This window comes from Polyergus mexicanus, unplaced genomic scaffold (genome assembly GCF_030449975.1).
Source record: "Polyergus mexicanus isolate NDT 795.1 unplaced genomic scaffold, iyPolMexi1.0 SCAF_2, whole genome shotgun sequence".
Classification (NCBI taxonomy): domain Eukaryota; kingdom Metazoa; phylum Arthropoda; class Insecta; order Hymenoptera; family Formicidae; genus Polyergus; species Polyergus mexicanus.
Window position 1 is genome coordinate 12,450,348 of NW_027223322.1, and position 14,827 is coordinate 12,465,174.

Below are 14,827 nucleotides of genomic sequence, written 5' to 3' on the forward strand. Positions count from 1 at the left end.
ACGCCTACAACATTCAGTGCTGTTTGTTAGCGCGAGATCTCTCGTTTTTCCTCAACGATTCGACTAAGAGAGAGACAGAGAGATAGACGAGTAAGTCGTATGTACATTCATTTATTGCGGCTCCCTTTGCGGTTGTGTGAGTGAGAGGGAACGACAGTGAGAATGATGTATCGACGAGATACTTGGGGCGCGAGATTCCTGCGTGAGTTAGGGGCCACCACCGACGCGCGCTGCCTTTAGTTAGACGGTTCCCTTTGATGTACGCGCGGAATGGAAAAATACCCGGGGCAAAATCCGTACGAATTAAATTCGAAGAACGAAGACGAAGTACGCGTTCTCTCCTTTCATTTCGCCGATCGATTTTTCACGGATGTTCCGCAAAAACATCTCGTAAAATTAGATTCTTGTTTTTTTTTTTTTTGCAATTTTTATCACAAAACGAATATTAATTATGTCACCGAAATAAGATCTACCTGTTTGTTTATACTCCATTAATTTTTTTATTTTTCAAACGCTTTATCGTCGGAGAAAAGGTTGAAAGACGCTAGTCTCGTATACATAAATATGCAATTATTATAACAGATTTAGCCTTTATTGTTTACTTTCTCATTAATACGTAATATTTTCTTGTATCTCTTTCATAGCAGAAGCGAGGTCCTCTCGTTCTACGCGTAGCAGAAGCTGCGTGAAATTCCGTTCTTTTGATACATCCGCGATGACTCTCGAAGGAGACGCTTTCACCACGATTTCGTCCCGAGAAAGCTAATAAGGGACAGAGAAAGAAAGATAACTCTCTTTTTATGTCGCAAGATCGAATTAACGCGGTAAAAACGATGGTACACGTTGTATACATCCGTATGTGGGCGCCAGTTGTAATCAGGAAAGAATGGCATGACAGGAAAAGGGCGGGGTGGGGTGGGATGGGGGGGGGGAGAGGGGGATAGTTGACGAGTTTTAAAGTAACAAAGTTACTACAACAAATTCGAGTGACACAAGGCTTACACGAACGTTCACCATAAATTTTGTCCGGTGCCATAAATGGTAACGCAATTTACGTTTATTGTCAGCCGTCGAAATAGGATTATGTTAACAGCTTGAACCAATCCTTAAAATAGATAGACGTTAGGTATAACGAATAGAAGGAGAGAAGAAAGAGGAATATGTGTATCTCTAATTTTTTATTGTACTTTCACACACAATATTTAATTTTTGAGAAGATTTCAAGCTTCTCACGCCAATTGTAAAATAATAATTTTTAACGAAACAGGAAATGTGTGATGCACTGTTATGCAAATTAAATAACAGTTGTAACAGCTGCCTTCTTTTCACATGTCAAAATTATATAGCACGCGATATTATCGTTTGTCATTGAAAGCTTGCCGAAGAGGAGAATTAAATAATCGGATAATAACCGGTGGGCCGAAGGACGACAATCTCCGGAGAGGTGGCTTTATTTTCCGCCTAATGGTTGCGATAAGGACGAGGATTTTTTTTCTCGCTCCTCTTCGTAATCGTTGCGACGAACGAAGGAACGAACGAACAACCGACCGAATGAACGCAAGCTTGTGAAGAGAATCAATACTCTTGCGTGCGAGACGAGCGGGTTTTCTTCGTTCGGCGCCCAACTGGCGGCCATCGACCGGAAGATTGCATCGCGGAAGTGCATTTTGCACGCTTTGTCGACATAGTGGAGAATTCTGATAAAAAAACTTCCTCTCGATTATTACAGCGAAAACACGAATTACATCTTTTACGTATAATTAAGAGGCGCGATAAAATCTTTTAAAGTTAAATATTCGAAGCGGATATGGAGATACGTAACGTAAAAGTAAAATCTTAGGGAATGATAAATATTTTTTTCATATAATTAATTTGAAACAAAATTATCTATAGAAAAACAAATATGCTGTTCTTGATAAATCTCGAGTAACTATACATACAGGTTGTAACAGCAGGGCGCCCGTATCAGCATTTTTTTTTTTTTTTTTTTTTTTTTTTTTTTTTGAGAAAACTATGCATTTTCGTGAAAAATGTTTCATGCAAAAGTTGTAGAGCTCTAAGTGGCGCATTATATAATAATATTAGTATAACCTTGAATAGCACCGTCAAGGTCATATCAAAATCACTTTACATTTTTTTAACGGAACCCCCTATTTTTCATTACATATTCTTGTAGCTTACCTCGAGAGCTTTCCAAAACGCTATAATAAAGTATTTTTTTCATTAAGTACTTTTTGAGTTATTTTATATTTTAATCTGACATTTTGATATAAAAAATTAAATATATCGAAAAATATTTAATTTTCGATTATCTTACCGTAATACTTTTATGTACAGAATAATGAGACAAATCAATTAGTATAAAAAAATAATTGTTTTTACGAAAATTATTTACAATGTATTTTTTAAAACAATATTTTTTTTTTTTTTTTTGCACTAATTGATTTGTCTCATTATTCTGTACGTAAAAGTATTACGGTGAGATCATCAAAAACTGAGTATATTACGAGATATTATATTTTTTATATCAAAATATGTCAGATTAAAATGTAAAATAAGTCAAAAAGTACTTAATGAAGAAAATTTAACTTTATTCTAGTGTTTTGGAAAGCTCTCGAGGTAAGCTACAAGAATATGTAATGAAAAATAGGGGGTTCCGTTAAAAAAATGTAAAGTGATTTTTATATGACCTTGACGGTGGTATTCAAGGTCATACTAATATTATTATATAATGCGTCGCTTAGAGCCCTACGACTTTTGCATGAAACATTTTTCACGAAAATGCGTTGTTTCCTCAAAAAAACTGCTGATACGGACGCTCTGTTACACCCTATATATACTTGAGATGAGAATTAATCGGATTTATCGAAACGTACACGTGAGAGGATCGCATTGACCCTATTTCATTTGAGAATCAATCGAAAGAGACCGTCGGTGACTCGTCGACTGGCAAACATCGCAAACGTAACTTTAAGTAGGTATACCACTTTCAAAACACAAATGGCGCAGTTATCGGCTACGAATGCAACGAGGTCAGTCCTTCTTGTCGTCAGCTTCTCTCGTCGCGAATGTAAGAAGCGACATCGGGGAACCCGTTATGCCATTGGCATGGCCGCAAATGTCCGAAGGCGGAATTTTAATTTCTCAATCCTGTTAACGCTTCGCGACATTCCAGCGTTCTGCTGCAATTGCACGGCTGCTTTCTATTTATCGATACGCGATATGCATCGTCGTTTATTGTACGAGTATATTACGAGTGAAGAACAGTTTATTCATTCAACAGAATAAATCATTAATAAGGTAAATTATCGAATTTTATATCGATTTTATTAAACATCGATAACGGCGTGATTTATATACAATATATATATATTTTTAAATTTCACGAGTTAATAATTATTTTTCATTAATATTATTAAATATAATTTATAATTAAATTATATTTAATTTATAATTTATATTAAATATAATTTATAATTATAATGTTATTAAATATAATTTTCATCAATATTTACTTATCTATTATTTAATTTATTTTTTCGTGCGACTTCGTAACTCTCTTCTCTTGGGGGTGGGAGGGGGGGGGGCGGGGGACCTTCCCTTTTACTGATCGGTCTCGAGCAAAACCGCAAGCTGGTTTCGCACTTTCGCATGAAAGCCTCCTTCCAGCCGACCTGATTCCACCACGGCGCGACCTAACGCGCATCCGTCGTATATGCATGCAAGTGTGTGGGTGTTATCCAGAATAGCCCGGCGTCGATCGATATCTCGATACGCCTACGCCCCCCCCCCCCTCTCCCCCACCATCCCCCGCCCCTGCCCTTCCCCATGCCGCTCCATCCGTACAGCTGCAGCAGCAGCGTGTACCTCTCGTGGGTTGTTGGCCTGATTTCCACCCTACGGAAGGGCGATGGGAAGCCGCAATTCGCGCTGCCCTCTCGCCGCCAACGGTGGAAACTCTAGTACCGAGCATTATTTTTTAAACATTGAGTGGGAAGATGCGGATATTGGAATTTATCTTATTTTATTTTTGAAATTTTTCCACCTCCTCCCTGATCTCTTTTCGCATTTGGAGACCGATATTTAGTGAAAGAGAATGGCCAATATATTGAAGGGTGTCTAAAATATATTTCATTGTCGCGCATATAATTTACAATTTCTCAATTTAATCTTTTTGAGAAAAAATGTATTTCTTTTACTTTAAAAAAATAAAAATAAAAAAAAGAAGAAAAATGCATCTAGCGACTTTAGCGTTCCGCGTATGCGAATCGCCTTGCATTTCATCGTCTCTATTCCCGTCGAATCTAAATGGAACGAAAATATCCTCGTGTGGACGGGTAAGCCTTTTCTCGGGCCGGTTGCCAAACGATTCGCGGACTGGTTTCACACGCCGGAGCAGGTCGGATGTGTCTCGAGCTAATCTTAGGATTTAATTGTTCGCGAGAGAGAATAGACTCTCGCTGCTAAGGGAGCTCGCCTTTAAGGGAATCGTGTCGTGCAACGTGAAACTGCGACATTCATTTAAAGCTACAAGAAGATTAAAATCCAAAGAAGGGAGAAAATTACCATTGCATAATTTTGATACGCGGAATTTGAAGTAACCGTACACTAATTTTGAATAATTGCATTCGTCAAATAATTAAGCAAATTATTTAGAGCAGATAGTATTTTTGTAACAAAGAATAAATAAATTATTTTTTTATTTTGTTTACCTTGATTCTTTGGAATAATGTTTTTTTGTTGTTGTTTTTTTTTTTAAGAATACACATGAGTTACAGCATTCCAATTAAAACGCAATTATTAACGGAAGGATATGATCAATTTGCTCCAAGTTTTTGAAGATGACTCGTCAAATGGAAAGGTCTGTAGATAGAGATTTGTTTCCCGCTAATGCATTTTTAATTATCCGTTTGTACTAAATATTGGAAAATTGGCACTTTTTACGGAAGTACTTAGGCGTTAATTGAAGGAGAATCTCTCATTTTTCAAAGTCGTTAATGTAGACATTAGTAATGTATCATAAACACGGATGTTGTTTATTGATAACAGTGTACAATCAGTTACATGCGCAAATGAAAATTGCTGATCTCTTGTATCTTTCATAAAAAGTTATCCTATAATTTTTACATTCAATGAGTTTCTCTTGTGATTTATGTAATATCATATTTCTTAGCTTGTTCGAAACATGCTTCCCGCGCATACATTCATATTCCTAGAAATTCTTTCTAATTATTTCAAGATTAACAATTCTCTGGAAATAAACCTTCGTGTTTTGTTTCAAAGTGATCAAATCCGAATCGACCTTTCTCCAAGAATTCAAATATAATATGACGGCTTTAGCACATCCTGTATTTTCTCAAAGGAGCGACCTATCACAGCTTCGCAAATGTTATCGTAAACCGATATATACATACGTCTGGTCTTTTCTCTGCGAGAAGGGACGTTATAAATAATCTTCGAGACCAACGTCACATAAACATTGTGAAACTGACGTTATCTGTATTGTCGCGGTTATGGCCGTCATTCATCTCGCGAGCGTAACCCTTCGTCACGAAAAATCTGCTTCATAATTCAAGCTACGTCGTCGTAAAAGATAGACGAAATGATTTATACCTGCGGGGCGCTATATTGGACTTACACGCGATGATTTGGCCGAGAAAATATGCAGAGAGAAAGGCAAAGAATCTTCTGTCTGATATATCGTAACATTTCCTCTCTCTCTCTCTCTCTCTCTCTCTCTCTCTCTAATATCATCGATATTTATTTTAAATAGTCTATTGAATAATTTATTTACGACAATCGCAAACTTGACAAGGTTTCCTGTGACGCACAGTAAGATTTGCGAAGATAATGTTTCTTGCTGGAAGCTATCAAATCTTATCCGATAATAATACACGATCCGCTTATAGGATTATTCCAAAAATAGTACTTGTAAATGTGAAAAGAATTAGATCGCATATATTACATTCATACGTATCAACAAATCGGAAGTGGCATTGGTATAATCTGGTTATTTATATATAGTTCGCAATGTCTATAGTTGTAGCTTATAGTTCTATTTTTGTGACGAAGTATCATTAATATCTTACGGTACGTCGCGAACGGCCGGCGAGGGATCTTTATCGTTTATGTTATTCTTTGTATTCGGTATAAATTTTCATTCTTCTTATCACCTGTTCTTCTCCGCGAAAATTCGAGAAACTGTGGATGATCCTTTTCGCGAAAGGGAGATAGCTGTTTTATTTTCTTTTCTTTTTCATTGAAATAATTTATAAACTTTCTGGAATTCAAAAGATCCATTATATTTGTTATCTTTTGTAATTAATATATTGTTTTCTAATTAATAAAGTACAATTGTAATAAATTGTGCGATCTTGGCATTTTTGAAAAATGATATTCTGAGAATGAAAAGAGTCATAGATTTATTTTCGAAATTCTTGACGTTGCTCGTTGACGTGAAATCACACACATTACTTACGTCTACTTAATTTACTGGCTCACTGTCATCAGGCATCCTTAACATGGCATTATGTAGTTGTAACATGTGCCATAATTCTCATACACGAGATACGACTACGCATTATATATTGTATATATATATATATATATATATATATAATTGTCAAAATTATCAAGTACCGGAACGAGATAGCGGTTCTTAATCTTTCCGGAATTTTTTCTTTATCCGCCACGTTGGCTATTTTCTCGAGATAAATTTCAAAACAAATTCTAAATAAGAACATTCGTTAATAAATCTTTAAATATTTTTAATGTATGACATTTATTAATAATTTATATCTCTATATATTAAATAAGATGTTGGGTGCTTCGATAATAAATATATTATTGATGTAACTCTCTATAATTGCAAAATACGGTTTCCTCGAATCCTCGTGCGTAACATATAAACAAGATACCGAGAGATTATACTTTTTATAGGACATTGCGGTCAGGCGACTATAATTTTATTCAATGAGGAAAACGATAATAATTGCTCGAGATTGGTAGCCGACGACGCTCGAACAAAAAGAAATGTGGTCGCATAAAAGTTAACATATACAATCGTGCAATGAAGCGCAAAAAAATGTACGCAAACATAATCCAAAAAACGAAAAACATTTCCGGTAAGGATAAATCTCTGATGTATATCTTATTATCAGGTTTGGGAAGTAACGCGTTACTTGTAACGTCATCATCGTTATATAGTTACTTTTTTTCGGTAACGATCGTTATTTTTTTCTGGTTTGTAACGGTAACGTCGTTGCATTTTTACAGTAACGATAACGAATTAGCCGTTACTTTTGTCGTTATTTTTTTGATTCTTTATTATCTTATATCTATTCAATAGATGTATTTTTTGAAAAATATTTTCTACCCTTCTATCATAGGCTGCATTCCGATAGTCACTGCAGGTACTGAAAATCTATAGTAACGTAAATTATAGATTTTACAATACCGATAGTGAATATTGGAATACACTCTTAATAATATCAATATCTCTCTTATCAATATTTAAAAACAATGTTTGATAAAAAATTTTCGACAAAATTGAAATTTGTAAATTAAATTTCTATAAAGATGAGTGTATTAAAAAGTAAAGATATTAACATAATAAAAAATTAGAATCATTAAATAAGTTTAATATAAAAAACGCTTGTGCTATATAGAGACTAATTTAGAGTTTTTGATTGTATTAGGTGTACAACTTTGCTTCCGCCGTTTTTTTTTTCCCCGAAATTCGAGGCTTTATTGTAAAAAACTGGTTATACATTTATGATTCGTTTTGAAATTGTTTGTTGAGTCACTCCCAATGATCGTGGCAATTCTTTTTGACTTTGACTCGAGTCTTTATTAAGTAATGTCTCCAATTCTGCATCTTCGAAAACCTTCTCTCTTCTACCGCTATGCCGGTCTTCGACGTGAAAATCATCGTTCTTGAAGCGTTGAAACCATTCGCGACACGTTCTTTCACTAATAGCGGCTTCACCATAAATATTTGAGAGCATTCGATGAGCCTCAGCCGCAGATTTCTTCATATTGAAGCAGAAAATTAAAACCTCCCGCAAATGACGAGAATTTGGCTCGTAAACTGACATTTTCAATCGAGAATAACTTTATGATGCAGACACAAATCGACTAATGTTTCTATGGCGTTATGTTGACAGATGCCCAAGTTTATCGCATGACGTCTACGATCTATTTATTTCGACCACTACTTACCGCTAAAGCCATGAATAGGAAAACGGCGGAAGCAAAGTTGTACACCTAATAACATAGATTATTACACTTAATATTGATTATTAAATAATTTTATAATCTAATAGTTTATTTTAGCATTATAAAAAATAAAAACATAACGAAAAAGTAACGAATCGTTACTTTCCAAGTAACGGTAACGCGTTACTTTTGAAATTCAGTAACGAGTAACGGTAACGAGTTACTTTTTACAAAAAAATCACGGTAACGGGTAACCCGTTACTTTTATAGAGTATACGTTCCCAATCCTGCTTATTATGCGCGATGCTACCAAAGTGTCATCGCTTGTCGTTAAGTCCACCAAGGTTCGCTCATAGAAAATTGCGCTTTCGCGAAATAATGTACGTTTCCAAGAAGAACTCTGCTCGTGGACGTGTTCTCTGTACCATGTCGTACGAGCGTGTCGCGCGATAAACCTTTATCAGTGCGACTTGTAATTTGGCATATTATCCTGCTCGTGTTATTGGCGTTTCGGTCCGTTCAATCCGCTTTCATTGGATCGTTGTTATTAAAACGTCGTCTCGACGCAGCTTTTAATTTGCATTCTTGCGCGCCGACTCAAACCGATATATATCGATTACTACATCTCGAGGAATGCCGGGAATTCGCGCGGTCACGCGGGATGATTGGTTTTATCAACGATTACGCTATCGCGATTAACGAGAACCCGACGCGCGCGCACGCATATATGACGCGCAGTCCCCTGAAGGTTTGATAAATGCAAATGCAAATCGATCGGTTCGGTGCGACGTAGTACTAGGTGGTGACAACGCGAGATATCGATCCCCCTCTGTGTGTACACTTTAATACGGTCCGCGACGAAACACGAATCGATAACGTATAATATTTGCGAATGATCAAATCTCTCGTTTGTTCGCGATTAATTCATTCTAGTGGAATCGCGAAACTAACTCGACACACGTTCTTTTTTTTTTTTTTTTTTTCGAACGCAAAGTATACATATTTTACATATTTACTAAAAAATCGTCAAAAAATATGACGGATTTTAAGAATGTCGGTGATAAGGAAGTTTGTCTGAAATGTCTTGTATTTATGTTTGTTCTCTTCGCTTACGGACGTTTAAATCAATATAATATCTGGAGAAATGTGTCTATATAGATGTCTTTATTGTATAATTTATGACAGCGACGCGACGTTATTTATTTCTACTGTGTATCAGACGGAGATTGTCGAAAGAATTCCTTATCTGACGCCGTTTATTAGTTTCATGCTCGGACCATTTGTAGCGATATCCGTGTCTCTGACATGTGTCAGCCACAGAAAATCCTTGACTCTCTCTCTCTCTCTCTTCGCTATGATTGCAAGGCTATCAACGATTTTAAAATGATTCATGATTTCGTAAGAAATCTCCGGCTAATTTATCGAATCAGATGTTTCCTCGATTATATTTGTCCTTTTTCATCATACGATCGACATTTTATCTCTTGTATTTACACTCTCTGCCATGTAAATTAATCTTACTTGATAGAAACAAGGTTTGAGAGAAAAATAAAACGAGTCATATAGAGCATTATTTTTCCGCGTTGATTTTATATGCAAGTTTCTTGCTAGATATCGATGAAGCAGAAAAATTGATGAAACGAACAATAGGTGAAAAATGCAAAGTCGTCCTTTCGTCCCGTGATTACGCAATTTACGATGGAAACCGAAGGTGCTTTATCAATATCGTCGACACAGATCACGTATATCCGTCTTGTTGACTATGCTTTCTCGTAGAAAGTAAAAGCACGCCGGGGTTTCGTGCCAAGGTGAGATCGTGGTGAAATCTACTCTTGCAGTATGTCCTTCGTACGTTATCGTTATACACAGGGTTGGGAAGTAACGCGTTATTTGTAACGGAAAAAGTAACTTCGTTACATTTTTCGAATTTATTTGATATAACTTTCATGCCAAAGAACATATAACGATAAGATTGTTGGAACGCAGCATTACATGAAAACTACTGGAAGCTTATTTTGGTGTCTTGTGTCTTCGTAAGATAATGTTCAAAAATTTTTAGTATCTAATTTGATCTTGTATTAAAAAAAAAATTGTATGTAAAGTTAGTGTTATATATAAAAAAAAAACTAACGGAAATTGTAACGACTCGTTATCTTTTGAGTAACGGTAACGGTAAAGAGTTACTTTTTAGAAAAAAGAACGGTAACGGTAACGAGTTACTTTTTTATAAAGTAACTTTCCCAACCCTGGTTGTACATACATATGTTAAGCGTGTGATGTTGAGCGCACACACGCAGGGAATATGGTACCTTAATAAGTCACTAAAACATAAACAGTTGATTCTCTATAATACAAAAACGTCATATGTATTAAAATCTTTATATATACACGGTGTTTAAACTGTAAAATTAATTTTAGAATTATGTAACATGAAGAATCAAAGATTTTTGTTGAATTAAATCTCGATAAAATGAATAGATATTTTATTATGATTTTACACACAAAACTGGTTCTGTAAAGATATATCTCGTAATAAAAATTTTTACAGAGCCACATGTACGATATATCCTCGAAATATAATATCTTGAAATATGAAAGGCTTATATATGTGTGGAATATATATATATATATTAGCTATTAACCTTGGCTTTTAATCGTTATAATACCGATTCTAATCAAACTTGTAAGGCAAATTTTTGCAAAACTCCGTGTATGCATAACTACACCTGATTATATCGTGTTCGGTGCGTACGTCGATACTTTAAGAATGCACGTTATCGGACTATTAGCTTTTGGGGATTTCCAGAGAACAGTTATTTTCGCTTACGACATCGAGAAATCCTCGGAATATCCTTTCGAACAGAATAAATTCTTAATTCGCTGAAAATTTTTCACTCTTAGCAAAACATCAAACTTATTGCCAGTAATTATCGATATCTCGCGCCTCTTTGGTAAAAAAAGATTGTTTTTTTTTTTTTATATATTTTAAAGAATCATTACAGCTCCCGATTTTGTAAGAACGATGGAAATGACTGTGACTATAAATATTTTTCTCATTTATGTTTCAGTATCCACTTATCAGTGCAACATGTCGGTTACTTCCGTGCAGCCAGCCACAACCGAGAGCCTTTCCCGCCACGGGTGAGTAAATTTAATTCTTTCACGGACAACCGCGACTTATAATTACAAATGTCTGTCCGACACATGTTCATTTCGCTCTCCAATGATTTTTCTGCCATGGAATGCGTCGATTTTAGACAAATTTTTCCATCGCGGAAAAAACTAATAGCTTATTCACATGAATCTTATCTCGCCATATTGGAATATTCCGACCTTTGCTTGCCTGAGTATTTCTCTTCCCGATATGAAATATGACTTTACTTTCTATACGAGATAAAAACAAAACCATAGCTCTGAATTTTAAATTAAATATTTATTCAAATGTTTTTTTTTTTTTTTTTTTTTTTTTTTTTTTTTTTTTTTTTGCTTGTCTTCTATTAAATGTATGAAAACATGTATCCTTACGATTAAGAACTAGAAGCTTCGGCCGCGCTTACATAATCGTATCGTTGTTTTGCAATTCCGCGGCTAATTAATACTAAATGCAAACGGAGCAATCTTAAATGTGAAACGTAATAGAGAGGCAAGTTTTGCACGTTAGTGTCGAACCAGTGATTGCAACGTTTTCGACAAAGTGCGCAACGCGTAACTCGACTTCCTACGTAACGCATTGCATGCGCGTTTTACAAAAACGGAAACACCAATCAAGAAAAGTTAGACATTATACGCTGTCGAATCGAGAGAATATTATTCGACATCAAGATTTTTTTTTTTTTTTTTTTTTTTTTTTTTTTTTTTTTTTTTTTTTTAAGAAAAGTTGATTAAATTTCTCGCGTAAAAAAAAATTCTTTTTTTTTCCATCGATTTAATTATTTTATAATTTCATATTCCACATCGGTATCCATGTGAAAATGCATCTTTATGTGTATACAAAATATTAATTATCAATCGATCACATATTCCGACATACGCCAGCTTCCATTTGACATACATATATTATCCCGTGGAATCTTTATTATGTTTTAATTATTCGCTTCAGCATCCCATTATATTTAATTCGGCAAGACAAAATTATTACATTATGCAAAAATTTATAATTGCTCATCTGGCGTAATGCCATCACCTGACAATCTCGCTGTTTTACGATTTATTATCATTTACGAAGCTTCGTTCTTGGCCTTTGTTCTCTCGTATATATGCATGCGTGACTGCGACGAACGCGCCACGAATACGCGCGCAATACTGGCTTTATTGCACGTGCGTTCACGTAGTCATCACGTGAAAGAGAAGCGTTTTTCTTCCTGGTTATCATATGCGCACGCTCGTTCGAATTAATCTATGGGCAATTTTTTTCTTCCACCGGCAAGTTCGAGGTAATTTGCTCTCGTATTATCTTCTCATTTCGACAAATCGTAGCTCTCGAAATAGCTAAATGTGTCTCGCGAACATCTAAAGTCGTCGGACTCTTGCTCTTTCTCCTCTCGCCATGATATCCCTCCATATGCCGCAATTTTTTTTTTTTTTAAATAATATATGGTCTGTGCCCGAAAGATATACCATACATACAGAGTCCTCGGTAAGATTGAGGTCGGTGTTCTGTAACGGAAGTTTTTTTGCGGCCGATCTAATTATAATGCATGATTAGAGTTTACTAAGTGCTTCACGGAATTAAATAAATTGAATTTAAAAACAGAAGTAGAACGGCAGTATTGTTAAAAAAAAATTAAGTAGAATTGTTGAATTTTCTGTTGAAAAAAATTTACCGCGTGCGCGACGGAATTTATTTCACGAAGAAACTAATCGATTTATTGATAATAATGCAATAATTTTTACCACGATACGTATAAAGTCATAAAAAGTCGGAAAAAAAAAAATTTTTTTTTAAGGATTAAGTTTGAATTAAATATGTATTTTAAATTGAACGTGTAATTCATGTGGATTTTTTTTTATCGACTTACAGGAGCAACATTTCGTTATCCTGTCATAGCTTGTGCGGCAGCTTGGACGACAGCCTATTGCAAGAGTCGCATCAATATCACGACAAAATCCTTACGATCGAGGAATTGCGCGCTCAGTTGAACTCCTGCTTTACGTAAGTCTCACGATTGATTTCTGTTCTTCGTTCGTTTTGCAATATACAGACTGTCCCCAATTTAAATGGCAAAACTTCAGGAGCGTGTAGGGAATCGAAAAGCTAAGACAGAAAGTCCTTTAGAGACTTTTGTGATTTTCTCCGAAATGAAGCAAAAACGAGCAAATCTCTAAAGGACTCCTTGTCTTGATTTTTCAATCCCCTCTTGAAGTTTTGCCATTTAAATTGGGGACACCCTGTATAAATCAACGACGTAGTTACATTCGCGCGGGGAATTCTATGATATACTTGTGGGAGAATTAATCAGGCATTACGCAACGTAATTGAGTGACGTTACTGTCTAGTCAATGGAATCCGGTACGATCCAGAGTACAATAATTTCAATTCGACGCAATTATGCTCAATTTCTAATTCGAGATAAAAAACATTTTTCTAGTGTAAATATTTGTGAATTCCACGAAAAATCAAAGAAAGAGTTAAAATCAAATTTTTTTTTTTTTTTTTTTTTTTTTTCAATTGAAACTTTTGGCATAAATGTAATATTTGGACGACATTTGGAGAACGAAGATCTTGTTAATTCTATTAGGCTGTGTTAACGGTCACGGAAACGAGGCTAATAGATATATCTAGTTTATCTGGTGACAGTTGACACGGTTATTCGGTGGATCGATACCCTATATTTTCGGTATGTGCAAGTCTGAATGCACGATGATAAGATGCAATATTTTCGCGAAATATTTTCATCGCAATTCAATTAATTAGGAATGTTTAATTTCCTATAAAAGATATCTCTTTATTCAGAAACTTAGAAAACCTCTCTTATTTCTTTCTCTCTCTTGAATTTTTAGGAAATCCAATAAATTCTTAATTCTAATACATTTATTGATCAATACGTAATTCTCTTATCTCATAAAAATTTAACATTATATATTATATATTGAGAATCTGTACGATATTTTTTTCCCCGACGACACAGTTTTTTGCGATGTAAGTCATTAAGTTTGCGCGAGAATAATTCACGATTCTTGTATGAAGCGCAGTCGCGCGTGTCGCATCTGACAACTTGTACACTCGATCACGACGATTATCTTATTCTCTTTGCAGATGCGGAGTGTCGTGGAGCGAGGAACATGTCTCCCTGGACTGCAGCGAGTGCGGCGGTTATTCCTTACAACGGCCATGTCCGCTCTGTGATGGACGTTGTCATACCGTGTGGAAGCGCGACCTCACCATGGTAAGTGTTCTCTCTATGACCCTCCTTTCCCCAAGAATAGATAAAATTATTAGTTTCGATATCGTGTTCGACACATTTACCGTTAACCTTTGATCAGCGCGATACTCTTTATACCGATTCCCTTTCATTAAATCGTTGATTAAATATTAATTATTACCTATCATCATCATTCGTTATTTATTATTCTGTTAACTTTTTCGCGATCATGACGTCTATTGTAAAGG

At 35.3% G+C, this 14,827-nt stretch overlaps 1 protein-coding gene across 3 annotated transcripts in view; it reads left to right on the forward strand.

Annotated features, from left to right (window-relative positions):
- Positions 1–14,827, forward strand: part of Pino (protein pinocchio) — a 43,184-nt gene that overhangs the window by 25,278 nt on the left and 3,079 nt on the right. Inside the window, exons 1-4 of one of the 3 annotated variants that reach the window (XM_070309576.1) lie at positions 5,598–5,601; positions 11,286–11,358; positions 13,238–13,369; positions 14,474–14,603. In XM_070309576.1, coding sequence (XP_070165677.1) covers positions 11,306–11,358; positions 13,238–13,369; positions 14,474–14,603 — 315 coding nt within the window. In that variant the 5' untranslated portion in view covers positions 5,598–5,601; positions 11,286–11,305. Of the gene's footprint in view, positions 1–5,597; positions 5,602–10,046; positions 10,066–11,285; positions 11,359–13,237; positions 13,370–14,473; positions 14,604–14,827 lie in introns of those variants that run through there. The other 2 variants (XM_070309584.1, XM_070309565.1) reach the window with 2 other exon arrangements.